Below are 17,530 nucleotides of genomic sequence, written 5' to 3'. Positions count from 1 at the left end.
TAAAAAAAGCATTAATCTGATCGCTAAACAGCGTAGCGAGAAAAAAATTTGAAACGCCAGAACTATGTTTTTTTGGTCGCCGCGACATTGCATTAAAATGCAATAACAGGCGATCAAAAAACGTATCTGCACCGAAATGGTATCATTAAAAACGCCAGCTCGACACGCAAAAAATAAGCCCTCAACCGACCTCAGATCATGAAAAATGGAGACGCTACGGGTATCGGAAAATGGCGCAATTTTTTTTTTTTTTAGCAAAGTTTGGAATTTTTTTTTCACCACTTAGATAAAAAATAACCTAGACATGTTAGGTGTCAATGAACTCGTAATGACCTGGAGAAACATAATGGCAGGTCAGTTTTGGCATTTATTGAACCTAGTAAAAAAGCCAAAACAAAAAACAAGTGTGGGACTGCACTTTTTTTAGCAATTTCACCGCACTTGGAATTATTTTCCTGTTTTCTAGTACAGGACATGCTAAAACCAATGATGTTGTTCAAAAGTACAACTTGTTTCGCAAAAAATAAGCCCTTACATGGCCATATTGACAGAAAAATAAAAAAGTTATGGCTCTAGGAATGAGGGGAGCGAAAAACGAACACGAAAAAACAAAAAATCCCAAGGTCATGAAGGGGTTAAGTGAAGTCATTTTTTTTTTTTATATCACTTGTATGTGTATACCTTGTAATGAGTGTGGCTGTGTAGGACACACCGGATCTCTAACTGGTTTAGTAATGATGTTCCATCCAGTCACATTAGTTTCCTGCACAATGTGTTGAGCAGAGTCCTTATCTCTTCCATGTCTCTGTTCTGTTTATCTCTGCTCTGGATGCCTCTGTCTTGTATGTCTCTGTGTGAGTTCGGTGGTTTCCTCCATGGTGGTCTCCTCCTCTGATGGTCAGATTTTTGGTGAGGGTGTTTGTTTCCAGCTTCCTTAGATATATTTGTTGTTTCCTCCCTTTTCATTGCTGAGGGTCTTTCTATGAGATTGTGGTTGGTGTTGGATCCAGGCCTAGGGTCCCTGTTTAGTACAATGTCCTTCAGCTCTTTGGCCAGAAGGCTGACCCCTAGTTTATTCAGGTGCTTTCTGTCATAGAGGTGATGGTGATTTATGGAGGGGTGTTGATCCAGAATCACTCCTGGCACAGATTTCATTCTTGCGGTTAGGTCCGTGTTAATGTTCTGGATAGTGTGGTTGTATATATCCTTTCTTGGGAGCAGGGATGACAGAATGATTTTGCTGTCAGGGAATTTTAGTTGTGCAGTCCTTGCTAGTTGGGAAAGTTGTCCAGAGATCTGCTTTTGCTGGTCTGGCAGATTGTTTGTGCCGGTGAGTATAATGATATGGCTTGGGTTGGTAAACCGTGGATTAATGACGAACGCTGTCACCTGCTCAATAGTTGCACAGCGGATTTTATTGACCCTTTTCCCTGGGAATAGCCGCCGTGTATTCAGGCATTTCCCACTTGAGTCCATTATCAGGACTTTCTGATGTTGTGGATGGGTGATGTGGCTGCTGATGGGGCTCTGTGCTGGAGATTGTGCTGGTGGCAGGTTGTCTTCTCTCCTCTATGGGTCTTATTTCTGTCTCCCTTTTATTAGACTCAGGTTCTTCAATATTGGGTTTATTAGGCCTCTCAGCCTCCTGGCCAGCGGAGGTCATGTCCTCTGCACTCCTCATTTCCATGGCCACCTCCTGGCTCAGATGTACAGGAGTCGGTGGTTTCAGCTTTTCTATTTCCTGCCTCAGCCTGGCATTTTCCTGCTGCAGTTCACACATTGCTGCTCTTATTTCCTGCAGAGTGGTCCTGTATACATATACACGGGGAGTCAGGTACTATAATATACATATATACAGGGTGTCAGGTGCTATATTATATATAGACGGTGTCTGGTACAGATACTGTATTATACAGGGTGTCAGGTGCTATATTATACATATATACAGGGTGTCAGGCGCAATATTATACATATATACAGGTCCTTCTCAAAAAATTAGCATATAGTGTTAAATTTAATTATTTACCATAATGTAATGATTACAATTAAACTTTCCTATATTATAGATTCATTATCCACCAACTGAAATTTGTCAGGTCTTTTATTGTTTTAATACTGATGATTTTGGCATACAACTCATGATAACCCAAAAAACCTGTCTCAATAAATTAGCATATTTCACCCGTCCAATCAAATAAAAGTGTTTTTTAATAACAAACAAAAAAACCATCAAATAATAATGTTCAGTTATGCACTCAATACTTGGTCGGGAATCCTTTGGCAGAAATGACTGCTTCAATGCGGCGTGGCATGGAGGCAATCAGCCTGTGACACTGCTGAGATGTTATGGAGGCCCAGGATGCTTCAATAGCGGCCTTAAGCTCATCCAGAGTGTTGGGTCTTGCGTCTCTCAACTTTCTCTTCACAATATCCCACAGATTCTCTATGGGGTTCAGGTCAGGAGAGTTGGCAGGCCAATTGAGCACAGTAATACCATGGTCAGTAAACCATTTACCAGTGGTTTTGGCACTGTGAGCAGGTGCCAGGTCGTGCTGAAAAATGAAATCTTCATCTCCATAAAGCATTTCAGCCGATGGAAGCATGAAGTGCTCCAAAATCTCCTGATAGCTAGCTGCATTGACCCTGCCCTTGATGAAACACAGTGGACCAACACCAGCAGCTGACATGGCACCCCACACCATCACTGACTGTGGGTACTTGACACTGGACTTCAGGCATTTTGGCATTTCCTTCTCCCCAGTCTTCCTCCAGACTCTGGCACCTTGATTTCCGAATGACATGCAAAATTTGCTTTCATCAGAAAAAAGTACTTGGGACCACTTAGCAACAGTCCAGTGCTGCTTCTCTGTAGCCCAGGTCAGGCGCTTCTGCCGCTGTTTATGGTTCAAAAGTGGCTTTACCTGGGGAATGCGGCACCTGTAGCCCATTTCCTGCACACGCCTGTGCACGGTGGCTCTGGATGTTTCCACACCAGACTCAGTCCACTGCTTCCTCAGGTTCCCCAAGGTCTGGAATCGGTCCTTCTCCACAATCTTCCTCAGGGTCCGGTCACCTCTTCTCGTTGTACAGCGTTTTCTGCCACATTTTTGCCTTCCAACAGACTTACCATTGAGGTGCCTTGATACAGCACTCTGGGAACAGCCTATTTGTTGAGAAATTTCTTTCTGGGTCTTACCCTCTTGCTTGAGGGTGTCAATGATGGCCTTCTTGACATCTGTCAGGTCGCTAGTCTTACCCATGATGGGGGTTTTAAGTAATGAACCAGGCAGGGAGTTTTTAAAAGCCTCAGGTATCTTTTGCATGTGTTTAGAGTTAATTAGTTGATTCAGAAGATTAGGGTAATAGGTCGTTTAGAGAACCTTTTCTTGATATGCTAATTTATTGAGACAGGTTTTTTGGGTTATCAGGAGTTGTATGCCAAAATCATCAGTATTAAAACAATAAAAGACCTGACAAATTTCAGTTGGTGGATAATGAATCTATAATATATGAAAGTTTAATTGTAATCATTACATTATGGTAAATAATGAAATTTAACACTATATGCTAATGTTTTGAGAAGGACCTGTACAAGGTGTCAGGTGCTATATTATACATATATACAGGGTGTCAGGTGCTATATTATACATATATACAGGGTGTCAGGTGCAATATTATACATATATACAGGGTGTCAGGTGCTATATTATACATATATACAGGGTGTCAGGTGCAATATTATACATATATACACGGGGTGTCGGGTGCTATATTATACATATATACAGGGTGTCAGGCACTATATTATACATACATACAGGGTGTCAGGTGCAATATTATGCATATATACACGGGGTGTCGGGTGCTATAGTATACATATATACAGGGTGTCAGGCACTATATTATACATATATACAGGGTGTCAGGTGCTATATTATACATACAGTTAGGTCCATATACAGTGGGGCAAAAAAGTATTTAGTCAGTCAGCAATAGTGCAAGTTCCACCACTTAAAAAGATGAGAGGCGTCTGTAATTTACATCATAGGTAGACCTCAACTATGGGAGACAAACTGAGAAAAAAAAATCCAGAAAATCACATTGTCTGTTTTTTAATCATTTTATTTGCATATTATGGTGGAAAATAAGTATTTGGTCAGAAACAAAATTTCATCTCAATACTTTGTAATATATCCTTTGTTGGCAATGACAGAGGTCAAACGTTTTCTGTAAGTCTTCACAAGGTTGCCACACACTGTTGTTGGTATGTTGGCCCATTCCTCCATGCAGATCTCCTCTAGAGCAGTGATGTTTTTGGCTTTTCGCTTGGCAACACGGACTTTCAACTCCCTCCAAAGGTTTTCTATAGGGTTGAGATCTGGAGACTGGCTAGGCCACTCCAGGACCTTGAAATGCTTCTTACGAAGCCACTCCTTCGTTGCCCTGGCGGTGTGCTTTGGATCATTGTCATGTTGAAAGACCCAGCCACGTTTCATCTTCAATGCCCTTGCTGATGGAAGGAGGTTTGCACTCAAAATCTCACGATACATGGCCCCATTCATTCTTTCATGTACCCGGATCAGTCGTCCTGGCCCCTTTGCAGAGAAACAGCCCCAAAGCATGATGTTTCCACCACCATGCTTTACAGTAGGTATGGTGTTTGATGGATGCAACTCAGTATTCTTTTTCCTCCAAACACGACAAGTTGTGTTTCTACCAAACAGTTCCAGTTTGGTTTCATCAGACCATAGGACATTCTCCCAAAACTCCTCTGGATCATCCAAATGCTCTCTAGCAAACTTCAGACGGGCCCGGACATGTACTAGCTTAAGCAGTGGGACACGTCTGGCACTGCAGGATCTGAGTCCATGGTGGCGTAGTGTGTTACTTATGGTAGGCCTTGTTACATTGGTCCCAGCTCTCTGCAGTTCATTCACTAGATCCCCCCGCGTGGTTCTGGGATTTTTGCTCACCGTTCTTGTGATCATTCTGACCCCACGGGGTGGGATTTTGCGTGGAGCCACAGATCGAGGGAGATTATCAGTGGTCTTGAATGTCTTCCATTTTCTAATTATTGCTCCCACTGTTGATTTCTTCACTCCAAGCTGGTTGGCTATTGCAGATTCAGTCTTCCCAGCCTGGTGCAGGGCTACAATTTTGTTTCTGGTGTCCTTTGACAGCTCTTTGGTCTTCACCATAGTGGAGTTTGGAGTCAGACTGTTTGAGGGTGTGCACAGGTGTCTTTTTATACTGATAACAAGTTTAAACAGGTGCCATTACTACAGGTAATGAGTGGAGGAAAGAGGAGACTCTTAAAGAAGAAGTTACAGGTCTGTGAGAGCCAGAAATCTTGATTGTTTGTTTCTGACCAAATACTTATTTTCCACCATAATATGCAAATAAAATGATAAAAAAAAGAGACAATGTGATTTTCTGGATTTTTTTTTCTCAGTTTGTCTCCCATAGTTGAGGTCTACCTATGATGTAAATTACAGACGCCTCTCATCTTTTTAAGTGGTGGAACTTGCACTATTGCTGACTGACTAAATACTTTTTTGCCCCACTGTATATTTGGACAGAGACAACATTTTTCTAATTTTGGTTATAGACATTACCACAATGAATTTTAACCCCTTCATGACCCAGCCTATTTTGGCCTTAATGACCTTGCCGTTTTTTGCAATTCTGACCAGTGTCCCTTTATGAGGTAATAACTCAGGAACGCTTCAACGGATCCTAGCGATTCTGAGATTGTTTTTTCGTGACATATTGGGCTTCATGTTAGTGGTAAATTTAGGTCGATAATTTCTGAGTTTATTTGTGAAAAAAACGGAAATTTGGCAAAAATTTTGAAAATTTCGCAATTTTCACATTTTGAATTTTTATTCTGTTTAACCAGAGAGTTATGTGACACAAAATAGTTAATAAATAACGTTTCCCACATGTCTACTTTACATCAGCACAATTTTGGAAACAATTTTTTTTTTTTGCTAGGAAGTTATAAGGGTTAAAATTTGACCAGTGATTTCTCATTTTTACAACAAAATTTACAAAACCATTTTTTTTAGGGACCACCTCACATTTGAAGTCATTTTGAGGGTTCTATATGGCTGAAAATACCCAAAAGTGACACCATTCTAAAAACTGCACCCCTCAAGGTGCTCAAAACCACATTCAAGAAGTTTATTAACCCTTCAGGTGTTTCACAGCAGCAGAAGCAACATGGAAGTAAAAAATGAACATTTAACTTTTTAGTCACAAAAATGATCTTTTAGCAACAATTTTTTTATTTTCCCAGCGGTAAAAGGAGAAACTGGACCACGGACGTTGTTGTCCAATTTGTCCTGAGTACGCTGATACCTCATATGTGGGGGTAAACCACTGTTTGGACGCACGGCAGGGCTCGGAAGGGAAGGAGCGCCATTTGACTTTTTGAATGAAAAATTGGCTCCAATCTTTAGCGGACACCATGTCACGTTTGGAGAGCCCCCGTGTGCCTAAACATTGGAGCTCCCCCACAAGTGACCCCATTTTGGAAACTAGACCCCCCAAGGAACTTATCTAGAAGCATAGTGAGCACTTTAAACCCCCAGGTGCTTCACAAATTGATCCGTAAAAATGAAAAAGTACTTTTTTTTCACAAAAAAATTATTTTTGCCTCAATTTTTTCATTTTCACATGGGCAACAGGATAAAATGGATCCTAAATTTTGTTGGGCAATTTCTCCTGAGTACACCAATACCTCACATGTGGGAGTAAACCACTGTTTGGGCACATGGTAAGGCTCGGAAGGGAAGGAGCGCCATTTGACTTTTTGAATGAAAAATTATCTCCATCGTTAGCGGACACCATGTCGCGTTTGGAAAGCCCCTGTGTGCCTAAACATTGGAGCTCCTCCACAAGTGACCCCATTTTGGAAACTAGACCCCCCAAGGAACTCATCTAGAGGCATAGTGAGCACTTTAAACCCCCAGGTGCTTCACAAATTGATCCGCAAAAATGAAAAAGTACTTTTTTTTCACACAAAATTTCTTTTAGCCTCAATTCTTTCATTTTCACATGGGCAACAGGATAAAATGGATCCTAAAATTTGTTGGGCAATTTCTCCTGAGTATGCTGATACCTCATATGTGGGGGTAAACCACTGTTTGGGTGCACGGCAAGGCTCGGAAGGGGAGGTGTGCCATTTGACTTTTTGAATGGAAAATTAGCTCCAATCGTTAGCGGACACCATGTCGCGTTTGGAGAGCCCCTGTGTGCCTAAACATTGGAGCTCCCCTACAAGTGACCCCATTTTGGAAACTAGACCCCCCAAGGAACTTATCTAGATGCATAGTGAGCACTTATAACCCCCAGGTGCTTCACAGAAGTTTATAACGCAGAGCCATGAAAATAAAAAAATAATTTTTCTTTCCTCAAAAATGATTTTTAGCCCAGAATTTTTTATTTTCCCAAGGGTAATAGGAGAAATTGGATCCCAAATGTTGTTTTCCAGTTTGTCCTGAGTACGATGATACCCCATATGTGGGGGTAAACCACTGTTTGGGCGCACGGCAGGGCTCGGAAGGGAAGGCACGCCATTTGGCTTTTTGAATGGAAAATTAGCTCCAATCATTATCGGACACCATGTCGCGTTTGGAGAGCCCCTGTGTGCCTAAACATTGGAGCTCCCGCACAAGTGACCCCATTTTGGAAACTAGACCTCCCAAGGAACTAATCTAGATTTGTGGTGAGCACTTTGAACCCCCAAGTGCTTCACAGAAGTTTATAACGCAGAGCCGTGAAAATAAAAAATGTGTTTCCTTTCCTCAAAAATATTTTTTTAGCCCAGAATTTTTTTATTTTTGCAAGAGTAACAGGAGAAATTGGACCCCAAAAGTTGTTGTACAGTTTCTCCTGAGTACGCTGATACCCCATATGTGGGGGTAAACCACTGTTTTGGCACACGTCGGGGTTCGGAAGGGAAGTAGTGACGTTTTGAAATGCAGACTTTGATGGAATGCTCTGCGGGCATCAGGTTGCGTTTGCAGAGCCCCTGATGTGCCTAAACAGTAGGAACTCCCTACAAGTGACTCCATTTTGGAAACTAGACCCCCAAGGGAACTTATCTAGATGTGTGGTGAGCACTTTGAACCCCCAAGTGCTTCACAGAAGTTTATAACGCAGAGCCGTGAAAATAAAAAATGTGTTTCCTTTCCTCAAAAATATTTTTTTTGCCCAGAATTTTTTTATTTTTGCAAGAGTAACAGGAGAAATTGGACCCCAAAAGTTGTTGTACAGTTTCTCCTGAGTACGCTGATACCCCATATGTGGGGGTAAACCACTGTTTTGGCACACGTCGGGGTTCGGAAGGGAAGTAGTGACGTTTTGAAATGCAGACTTTGATGGAATGCTCTGCGGGCATCAGGTTGCGTTTGCAGAGCCCCTGATGTGCCTAAACAGTAGGAACTCCCCACAAGTGACTCCATTTTGGAAACTAGACCCCCAAGGGAACTTATCTAGATGTGTGGTGAGCACTTTGAACCCCCAAGTGCTTCACAGAAGTTTACAACGCAGAGCCGTGAAAATAAAAAATCATTTTTCTTTCCTCAAAAAAGATGTTTTAGCAAGCAATTTTTTATTTTCACAAGGGTAACAGGAGAATTTGGACCCCAATATTTGTTGCCCAGTTTGTTGTGAGTACGCTCATACCCCATATGTGGGGGTAAACCACTGTTTGGGCGCACGTCAGGGCTCGGAAGGGAAGTAGTGACATTTGAAATGCAGACTTTGATGGAATGGTCTGCGGGCGTCACATTGCATTTGCAGAGCCCCTGATGTGCCTAAACAGTAGAAACACCCCACAAGTGACCCCATTTTGGAAACTAGACCCCCGAAGGAACTTATCTAGATGTGTGGTGAGCACTTTCAACCCCCAAGTGCTTCACAGAAGTTTATAACGCAGAGCCGTGAAAATAAAAAATAATTGTTCTTTCCTCAAAAATTATGTTTTAGCAAGTAATTTTTTATTTTTGCAAGGGTAACAGGAGAAATTGGACCCCAACAGTTGTTGCCCAGTTTGTCCTGAGTACGCTGGTACCCCAAATGTGGGGGTAAACCACTGTTTGGGCGCACGTCGGGGCTTGGAAGGGCGGGAGCACCATTTGACTTTTTGAACGCAAGATTGGCTGGAATCAATGGTGGCGCCATGTTGCGTTTGGAGACCCCTGATGTGCCTAAACAGTGGAAACCCCTCAATTCTAACTTCAACACTAACCCCAACACACCCCTAATCCTAATCCCAACTGTAGCCATAACCCTAATCACAACCCTAACCCCAACACACCCCTAACCACAACCCTAACCGCAACACACCCGTAACCCTAATTCCAACCCTAATCCTAACCCTAATCCCAACCGTAACCCTAATCCCAACCCTAACCACAACTGTAACCCCAACACACCCCTAACCCTATCCGTAACCCTAACCACAAGCCTAATCTTAACCCTATTTCAAACCCTAGCCCTAATTCCAACCCTAACTCTAATTCCAACCCTAACCCTAAGGCTATGTGCCCACGTTGCGGATTCGTGTGAGATTTTTCCGCACGATTTTTGAAAAATCTGCAGGTAAAAGGCACTGCGTTTTACCTGCGGATTTACAGCAGATTTCCAGTGTTTTTTTGTGCGGATTTCACCTGCGGATTCCTATTGAGGAACAGGTGTAAAACGCTGCGGAATCCGCACAAAGAATTGACATGCTGCGGAAAATACAACGCAGCGTTTCTGCACGGAATTTTTCGCACCATGGGCACAGCGGATTTGGTTTTCCTTAGGTGTACATGGTACTGTAAACCTGATGAAAAACTGCTTCGAATTCGCAGCAGCCAATCCGCTACGGATCCGCGGCCAATCCGCTGCCAATCCGCTGCGGATCCGCGGCCAATCCGCTACCGATCCGCTGCGGATCCGCGGCCAATCCGCTACCGATCCGCTGCGGATCCGCGGCCAATCCGCTGCGGATCCGCTGCGGATCCGCGGCCGATCCGCTGCGGATCCGCGGCCGATCCGCTGCGGATCCGCGGCCGATCCGCTGCGGATCCGCGGCCGATCCGCTGCGGATCCGCGGCCGATCCGCTGCGGATCCGCGGCCGATCCGCTGCCGATCCGCTGCGGATCCGCGGCCGATCCGCTGCGGATCCGCTGCCGATCCGCTGCGGATCCGCTGCCGATCCGCTGCGGATCCGCTGCCGATCCGCTGCGGATCCGCGGTCGATCCGCTGCGGATCCGCTGCTGATCCGCTGCGGATCCGCGGCCGATCCGCTGCGGATCCGCGGCCGATCCGCTCTGTGTGCACATGCCATAACCCTACCCCTAACCCTACCCGTAACCCTAACCCTACCCCTAGTTCTAACCCTAGTTCTAACCCTAACCCTAGTGGAAAAAAAAAAAAAAAAAATTCTTTATTTTATTATTGTCCCTATGGGGGTGATAAAGGGGGGGGGGGGGGTTATTTATTATTTTTTTTATTTTGATCGCTGTGATAGAACCTACCACAGCGATGAAAATGTACTTGTAAGGAATCTGCCGACTGGCAGATTCGGCGGGCGCACTGAGCATGCGCCCGCCATTTTCCAAGATGGCGGCGCCCAGCGAGGGGACGGCCGGACACCGGGAGGATCGGTAAGTATGAAGGGGTGGTGGGGGGGTGGATCGGAGCACAGGGGGGGTGATCGGAGCACAGGGGGGGGGATCCTGAGCAAGGAGGGAGCGGACAGGAGGACGGGGGAGCCGGCAGGCGGACGGAGGGGACCGGAGGACTAACGGAGGGCTGGGGGGGCGATCGGTGGGTGTGGAGGGGGTGACTTCAGGTTTTCCAACCATGGCCGATGATATTGCAGCATCGGCCATGGCTGGATTGTAATATTTCACCAGTTTTTTAGGTGAAATATTACAAATCGCTCTGATTGGCAGTTTCACTTTCAACAGCCAATCAGAGCGATCGTAGCCACGGGGGGGTGAAGCCACCCCCCCTGGGCTGAAGCACCACTCCCCGTCTCTGCAGATCGGGTAAAATCGGAGTTAACCCCTTCACCCGATCTGCAGGGACGCGATCATTCCATGACGCATACGCTGCGTCATAGGTCGTTTTGGCACCGACTTTCATGACGCAGCGTATGCGTCAAAGGTCGTTAAGGGGTTAAACAAAACAATTCAGATGCAGTTGAAGTTCAGACTTTCAGCTTTCATTTGAGGGTATCCACATTAAAACTGGATGAAGGGTTTAGGAGTTTCAGCTCCTTATCTGCCACCCTGTTTTTAAAGGGACCAAAAGTAATTGGACAGATTCAATAATTTTAAATAAAATGTTCATTTGTAGTACTTGGTTGAAAACCCTTTGTTGGCAATGTCTGCCTGAAGTCTTGAACTCATGGACATCACCAGACGCTGTGTTTCTTCCTTTTTGATGCTCTGCCAGGCCTTCACTGCGGTGGTTTTCAGTTGCTGTTTGTTTGTGGGCCTTTCTGTCTGAAGTTTAGTCTTTAACAAGTGAAATGCATGCTCAATTGGGTTGAGATCAGGTGACTGACTTGGCCATCCAAGAATATTCCACTTCTTTGATTTAATAAACTCCTGGGTTGCTTTGGCTTTATGTTTTGGGCCATTGTCCATCTGTAGTATGAAACGACGACCAATCAGTTTGGCTGCATTTGGCTGGATCTGAGCACACAGTGCGGCTCTGAATACCTCAGAATTCATTCGGCTGCTTCTGTCCTGTGTCACATCATCAATAAACACTAGTGACCCAGTGCCACTGGCAGCCATGCATGCCCAAGCCATCACACTGCCTCCGCCGTGTTTTACAGATAATGTGGTATGCTTTGGATCATGAGCTGTACCATGCCTTCGCCATACTTTTCTCTTTCCATCATTCTGGTAGAGGTTGATCTTGGTTTCATCTGTCCAAAGAATGTTCTTCCAGAACTGTGCTGGCTTTTTTAGATGTTTTTTAGCAAAGTCCAGTCTAGCCTTTTTATTCTTGATGCTTATGAGTGGCTTGCACCGTGCAGTGAACCCTCTGTATTTACTTTCATGCAGTCTTCTCTTTATGGTAGATTTGGATATTGATACGCCGACCTCCTGGAGAGTGTTGGTCACTTGGTTGGCTGTTGTGAAGGGGTTTCTCTTCACCATGGAGATTATTCTGCGATCATCCACCACTGTTGTCTTCCGTGGGCGCCCAGGTCTTTTTGCATTGATGAGTTCACCAGTGCTTTCTTTATCAGGATGTACCAAACTGTAGATTTTGCCACTCCTAATATTGCAGCAATTTTTCGGATGGGTTTTTTCTGTTTTCGCAGCTTAAGGATGGCTTGTTTCACCAGCATGGAGAGCTCCTTTGACCGCATGTTTACTTCACAGCAAAACCTTCCAAATGCAAGCACCATGCCTCAAATCAACTCCAGGCCTTTTATCTGCTTAATTGAGAATGACATAACAAAGGGATTGCCCACACCTGTCCATGAAATAGCCTTGGAGTCAATTGTCCAATTACTTTTGGTCCCTTTAAAAACAGGGTGGCACATGTTAAGGAGCTGGAACTCCTAAACCCTTCATCCAATTTTAATGTGGATACCCTCAAATGAAAGCTGAAAGTCTGAACTTCAACTGCATCTGAATTGTTTTGTTTAAAATTCATTGTGGTAATGTCTATAACCAAAATGAGAAAAATGTTGTCTCTGTCCAAATATATTTGGACCTAACTGTATATACAGGGTGTCAGGTGCTATATTATACATATATACAAGGTGTCAGGTGCTATATTATACATATATACGGGGTGTCAGGTGCTATATTATACATATATACGGGGTGTCAGGTGCTATATTATACATATATACAGGGTGTCAGGTGCTATATTATACATATATACGGGGTGTCAGGTGCTATATTATACATATATACAAGGTGTCAGGTGCTATATTATACATATATACAAAGTGTCAGGTGCTATATTATACATATATACGGGGTGTCAGGTGCTATATTATACATATATACAAGGTGTCAGGTGCTATATTATACATATATACAGGGTGTCAGGTGCTATATTATACATATATACAGGGTGTCAGGTGCTATATTATACATATATACGGGGTGTCAGGTGCTATATTATACATATATACAAGGTGTCAGGTGCTATATTATACATATATACAAAGTGTCAGGTGCTATATTATACATATATACGGGGTGTCAGGTGCTATATTATACATATATACGGGGTGTCAGGTGCTATATTATACATATATACAAGGTGTCAGGTGCTATATTATACATATATACGGGGTGTTAGGTGCTATATTATACATATACTAGATGGTGGCCCAATTCTAACGCATCGGGTATTCTAGAATATGCATGTACACGTAGTTTATTGCCCAGTCACGTAGTATAATGCTCCATGCAGTTATGGCCCCATAGATGCCCCATATAATGCTCCATGCAGTTATGGCCCCATAGATGCCCCATATAATGCTCCATGCAGTTATGGCCCCATAGATGCCCCATATAATGCTCCCTGCAGTTATGGCCCCATAGATGCCCCATATAATGCTCCATGTAGTTATGGCCCCATAGATGCCCCATATAATGCTCCATGCAGTTCTGACCCCATAAATGCCCCATATAATGCTCCATGCAGTTATGGCCCCATAGATGCCCCATATAATGCTCCATGTAGTTATGGCCCCATAGATGCCCCATATAATGCTCCATGCAGTTCTGACCCCATAAATGCCCCATATAATGCTCCATGCAGTTCTTTATGGCCCCATAGATGCCCCATATAATGTTCCATGCAGTTCTTTATGGCCCCATAGATGCCCCATATAATGCTCCATGCAGTTCTTTATGGCCCCATAGATGCCCCATATAATGCTCCATACAGTTATGGCCCCATAGATGCCCCATATAATGCTCCATACAGTTATGGCCCCATAGATGCTCCATATAATGCTCCATGCAGTTATGGCCCCATAGATGCCCCATATAATGCTCCATGCAGTTATGGCCCCATAGATGCCCCATATAATGCTCCATGCAGTTCTTTATGGCCCCATAGACGCTCTATACAGCATTGTGCCACATGTAATGCTGCTGCTGCAATAAAAAATAAAAAAAAAATAAAAATCACATACTCACCTCTCGTCGCTGCTCCTCAGTGTCCCGTCTCTCCGCACTGACTGTTCAGGCAGAGGGCGGCGCGCACACTAATACGTCATCACGCCCTCTGACCTGCACAGTCACTGCAAGAGGACGGGAAGACGGAGCGGCGCCCGGCGGATGGAACGCAGACAGGTGAATATGAAATACTCACCTGCTCCTTGCGCTCCTGACGCTGTCCCTGCCTGTCCCATGGTACTGCAGCTTCTTCGCGCCTGCGCGAGAAGGACCTGGCATGACGTAACGGTCACATGACCGTGAGGTCATGGCAGGTCCTTCTCGCGCAGGGCGCAAACCATCCTTGCCACCGAAACCTGCCGGCGGAAGGTGAGTATATAATGATTTTTAATTTTCTTTATTATTTTTAACATTAGATTTTTTTACTATTGACGCTGCATACGGAGCATCAATAGTAAAAACTTGGTCACACAGGGTTAATAGCGGCGGTAACGGAGTGAGTTACCCGCGGCATAACGCGGTCCGTTACCGCTGGCATTAACCCTGTGTGAGCGGTGACTGCGGGGAGTATGGAGCGGGCGCCGGGCACTGACTGCAGGGGAGTAGGGAGGGACTAATCGGACTGTGGCTGTCGCTGATTGGTCGCGGCAGCCATGACAAGCAGCTGGTGAGACCAATCAGCGACTTGGTTTCCATGACAGACAGAGGCCACCACCAATGAATATCCGTGACAGACAGAAGGACAGACGAAGTGACCCTTAGACAATTATATAGTAGATACAGGGTGTCAGGTGCTATATTATACATGTATACAGGGTTAAAAGAAAAAAAAAAAAGTGTATATAGCAGCATCATATTCAAAATAATATCATAGGTCCAGTCCTTCAAATGTGTGTGCTGTCAAATATGGACATTATCAAGATTAATCGCCAAAGACAAATCAAAGGGGGAGGAAGAGTTGTGGCAACCACAAAAATGCGACACTATGATCCAATAGATAAATATACAAAAACTTTATAAGGAAGGACATAAAATGGAACTACTGGGGAACATGTGCAAATTACAAGCAGAAAGTGCAATCGTGCAAAAAAACCACGTTAGGTTCAGAATCCACCTTATTCAATATTAGTAATTTAACATATATCACTTATTTAGTATTTGGCACAAGATTACTTAGGGTAATGTGGGGTGTCCCACCGCACAAAGAATGTATATAAATAAAGACAGCACAATGTATAGATATATACTGCGTCAATATTCAGATTGTACCTGCCCACAACTTAATCCAGTCACTACACTGTTGATACCAATAGTTGGACACCTGTCTCCAAAAAGAACCTATCATAGCAAATGCGTCCCTGATGGTTCAAGCCGTGGCTCCTGCCACCATGTGAGTGGGCTATTTGCAGGGAATTACCTTATGCCGAGAACATGGGGATTCTAAGCCGCTCGTCAGCCCCGAAGCGCATTTCAAAGGCTTGCTCCTTTGTCAGGGTGTCTGGCGCTATATTATACATATATACAGGGTGTCAGGCGCTATATTATACATATATACGGGGTGTCTGGCGCTATATTATACATATATACAGGGTGTCAGGCGCTATATTATACATATATACGGGGTGTCTGGCGCTATATTATACATATATACAGGGAGTCAGGCGCTATATTATACATACATACAGGGTGTCAGGCGCTATATTATACATATATACAGGGTGTCAGGCGCTATATTATACATATATACAGGGTGTCAGGTGCTATATTATACATATATACAGGGTGTCAGGCGCTATATTATACATATATACAGGGTGTCGGGTGCTATATTATACAAATATATACAGGGTGTCAGGTGCTATATTATACATATATACAGGGTGTCAGGCGCTATATTATACATATATACAGGGTGTCGGGTGCTATATTATACAAATATATATAGGGTGTCAGGCGCTATATTATACATATATACAGGGTGTCAGGTGCTATATTATACATATATACAGGGTGTCAGGTGCTATATTATACATATATACAGGGTGTCAGGCACTATATTATACATATATACGGGGTGTCTGGCGCTATATTATACATATATACGGGGTGTCAGGCACTATATTATACATATATACGGGGTGTCAGGCGCTATATTATACATATATACAGGGTGTCAGGTGCTATATTATACATATATACGGGGTGTCAGGCACTATATTATACATATATACGGGGTGTCTGGCGCTATATTATACATATATACGGGGTGTCAGGCACTATATTATACATATATACGGGGTGTCAGGCGCTATATTATACATATATACAGGGTGTCAGGTGCTATATTATACATATATACGGGGTGTCAGGCACTATATTATACATATATACATGGTGTCAGGTGCTATATTATACATATATACGGGGTGTCAGGCACTATATTATATACACATGGTGCCTGGTGCAGATACTGTATTATACAGGTGCAGGTACTGTATTATATAGCTATACAGGGTGTTAGGTCCTATACTATACAGCTCGGGCACTAGATCACACACGGTTATACACAGTTACCTTGCAGGTGCACAGACGCTCGGTAACCGCTGAATGAGCACAGACTGCCGCTCTGAACTTCACATCCCGCCCACACACAGCTCCAGAGAGAAACTGACCAATTAGCATACAGATAACATCTGTTCCTTATACTGATTGTTGTGTAAGAAGCTCTCTGATTGGCTGCATGCAGAGTGAGGACGGTTGTCTCTTGTTTGTGGAAACTAATACATTGTTTGATACTTTGTTTAGGACAAGGGGGAAGGAGACGACACGTGAGGACTGCAGCGCTGGGGGATGGGCAGTCAGGGGGGTCACACACTGCTCACAGGTCCTGGTGCAGGGAGGATGGTGCTGGGGGAGCGCTGGTGATGGGCAGTCAGGGGGGTCACACTGTGCACACAGGTCCTGGTGCTGGGGGAGCACTGGTGATGGGCAGTCAGCGCGGGTCACACTGTGTACACAGGTCCTGGTGCAGGGAGGATGGTGCTGGGGAGCGCTGGTGATGAGCAGTCAGCGGGGGTCACACTGTGCACACAGTTCCAGGTGCAGGGAGGATGGCGCTGCGGAGCGCTGGTGATGGGCAGTCAGCGCGGGTCACACTGTGCACACAGGTCCTGGTGCAGGGAGGATGGTGCTCGGGAGCGCTGGTGATGGGCAGTCAGGGGGGTCACACTGTGCACACAGGTCCTGGTGCAGGGAGGATGGTGCTCGGGAGCGCTGGTGATGGGCAGTCAGGGGGGTCACACTGTGCACACAGGTCCTGGTGCAGGGAGGATGGTGCTGGGGAGCGCTGGTGATGGGCAGTCA

At 44.5% G+C, this 17,530-nt stretch overlaps 1 protein-coding gene across 2 annotated transcripts in view; it reads right to left on the bottom strand.

Moving 5' to 3' along the window:
* LOC143782813 (uncharacterized) overlaps positions 1-16,935 on the bottom strand; it is a 634,917-nt gene extending 617,982 nt beyond the window's left edge. For both annotated transcript variants that reach the window (XM_077270687.1, XM_077270690.1), the window contains exon 1: positions 16,742-16,935. In XM_077270687.1, the coding sequence (XP_077126802.1) occupies positions 16,742-16,849 (108 nt within the window). In that variant the 5' untranslated portion in view covers positions 16,850-16,935. The remainder of the gene's footprint in view (positions 1-16,741) is intronic.
* Between the last annotated feature and the right edge of the window lie 595 nt (positions 16,936-17,530).

The sequence above is a fragment of the Ranitomeya variabilis genome, chromosome 6, assembly GCF_051348905.1.
Source record: "Ranitomeya variabilis isolate aRanVar5 chromosome 6, aRanVar5.hap1, whole genome shotgun sequence".
Lineage (NCBI taxonomy): Eukaryota > Metazoa > Chordata > Amphibia > Anura > Dendrobatidae > Ranitomeya > Ranitomeya variabilis.
This window is presented reverse-complemented; position numbering and strand designations above follow the sequence as displayed.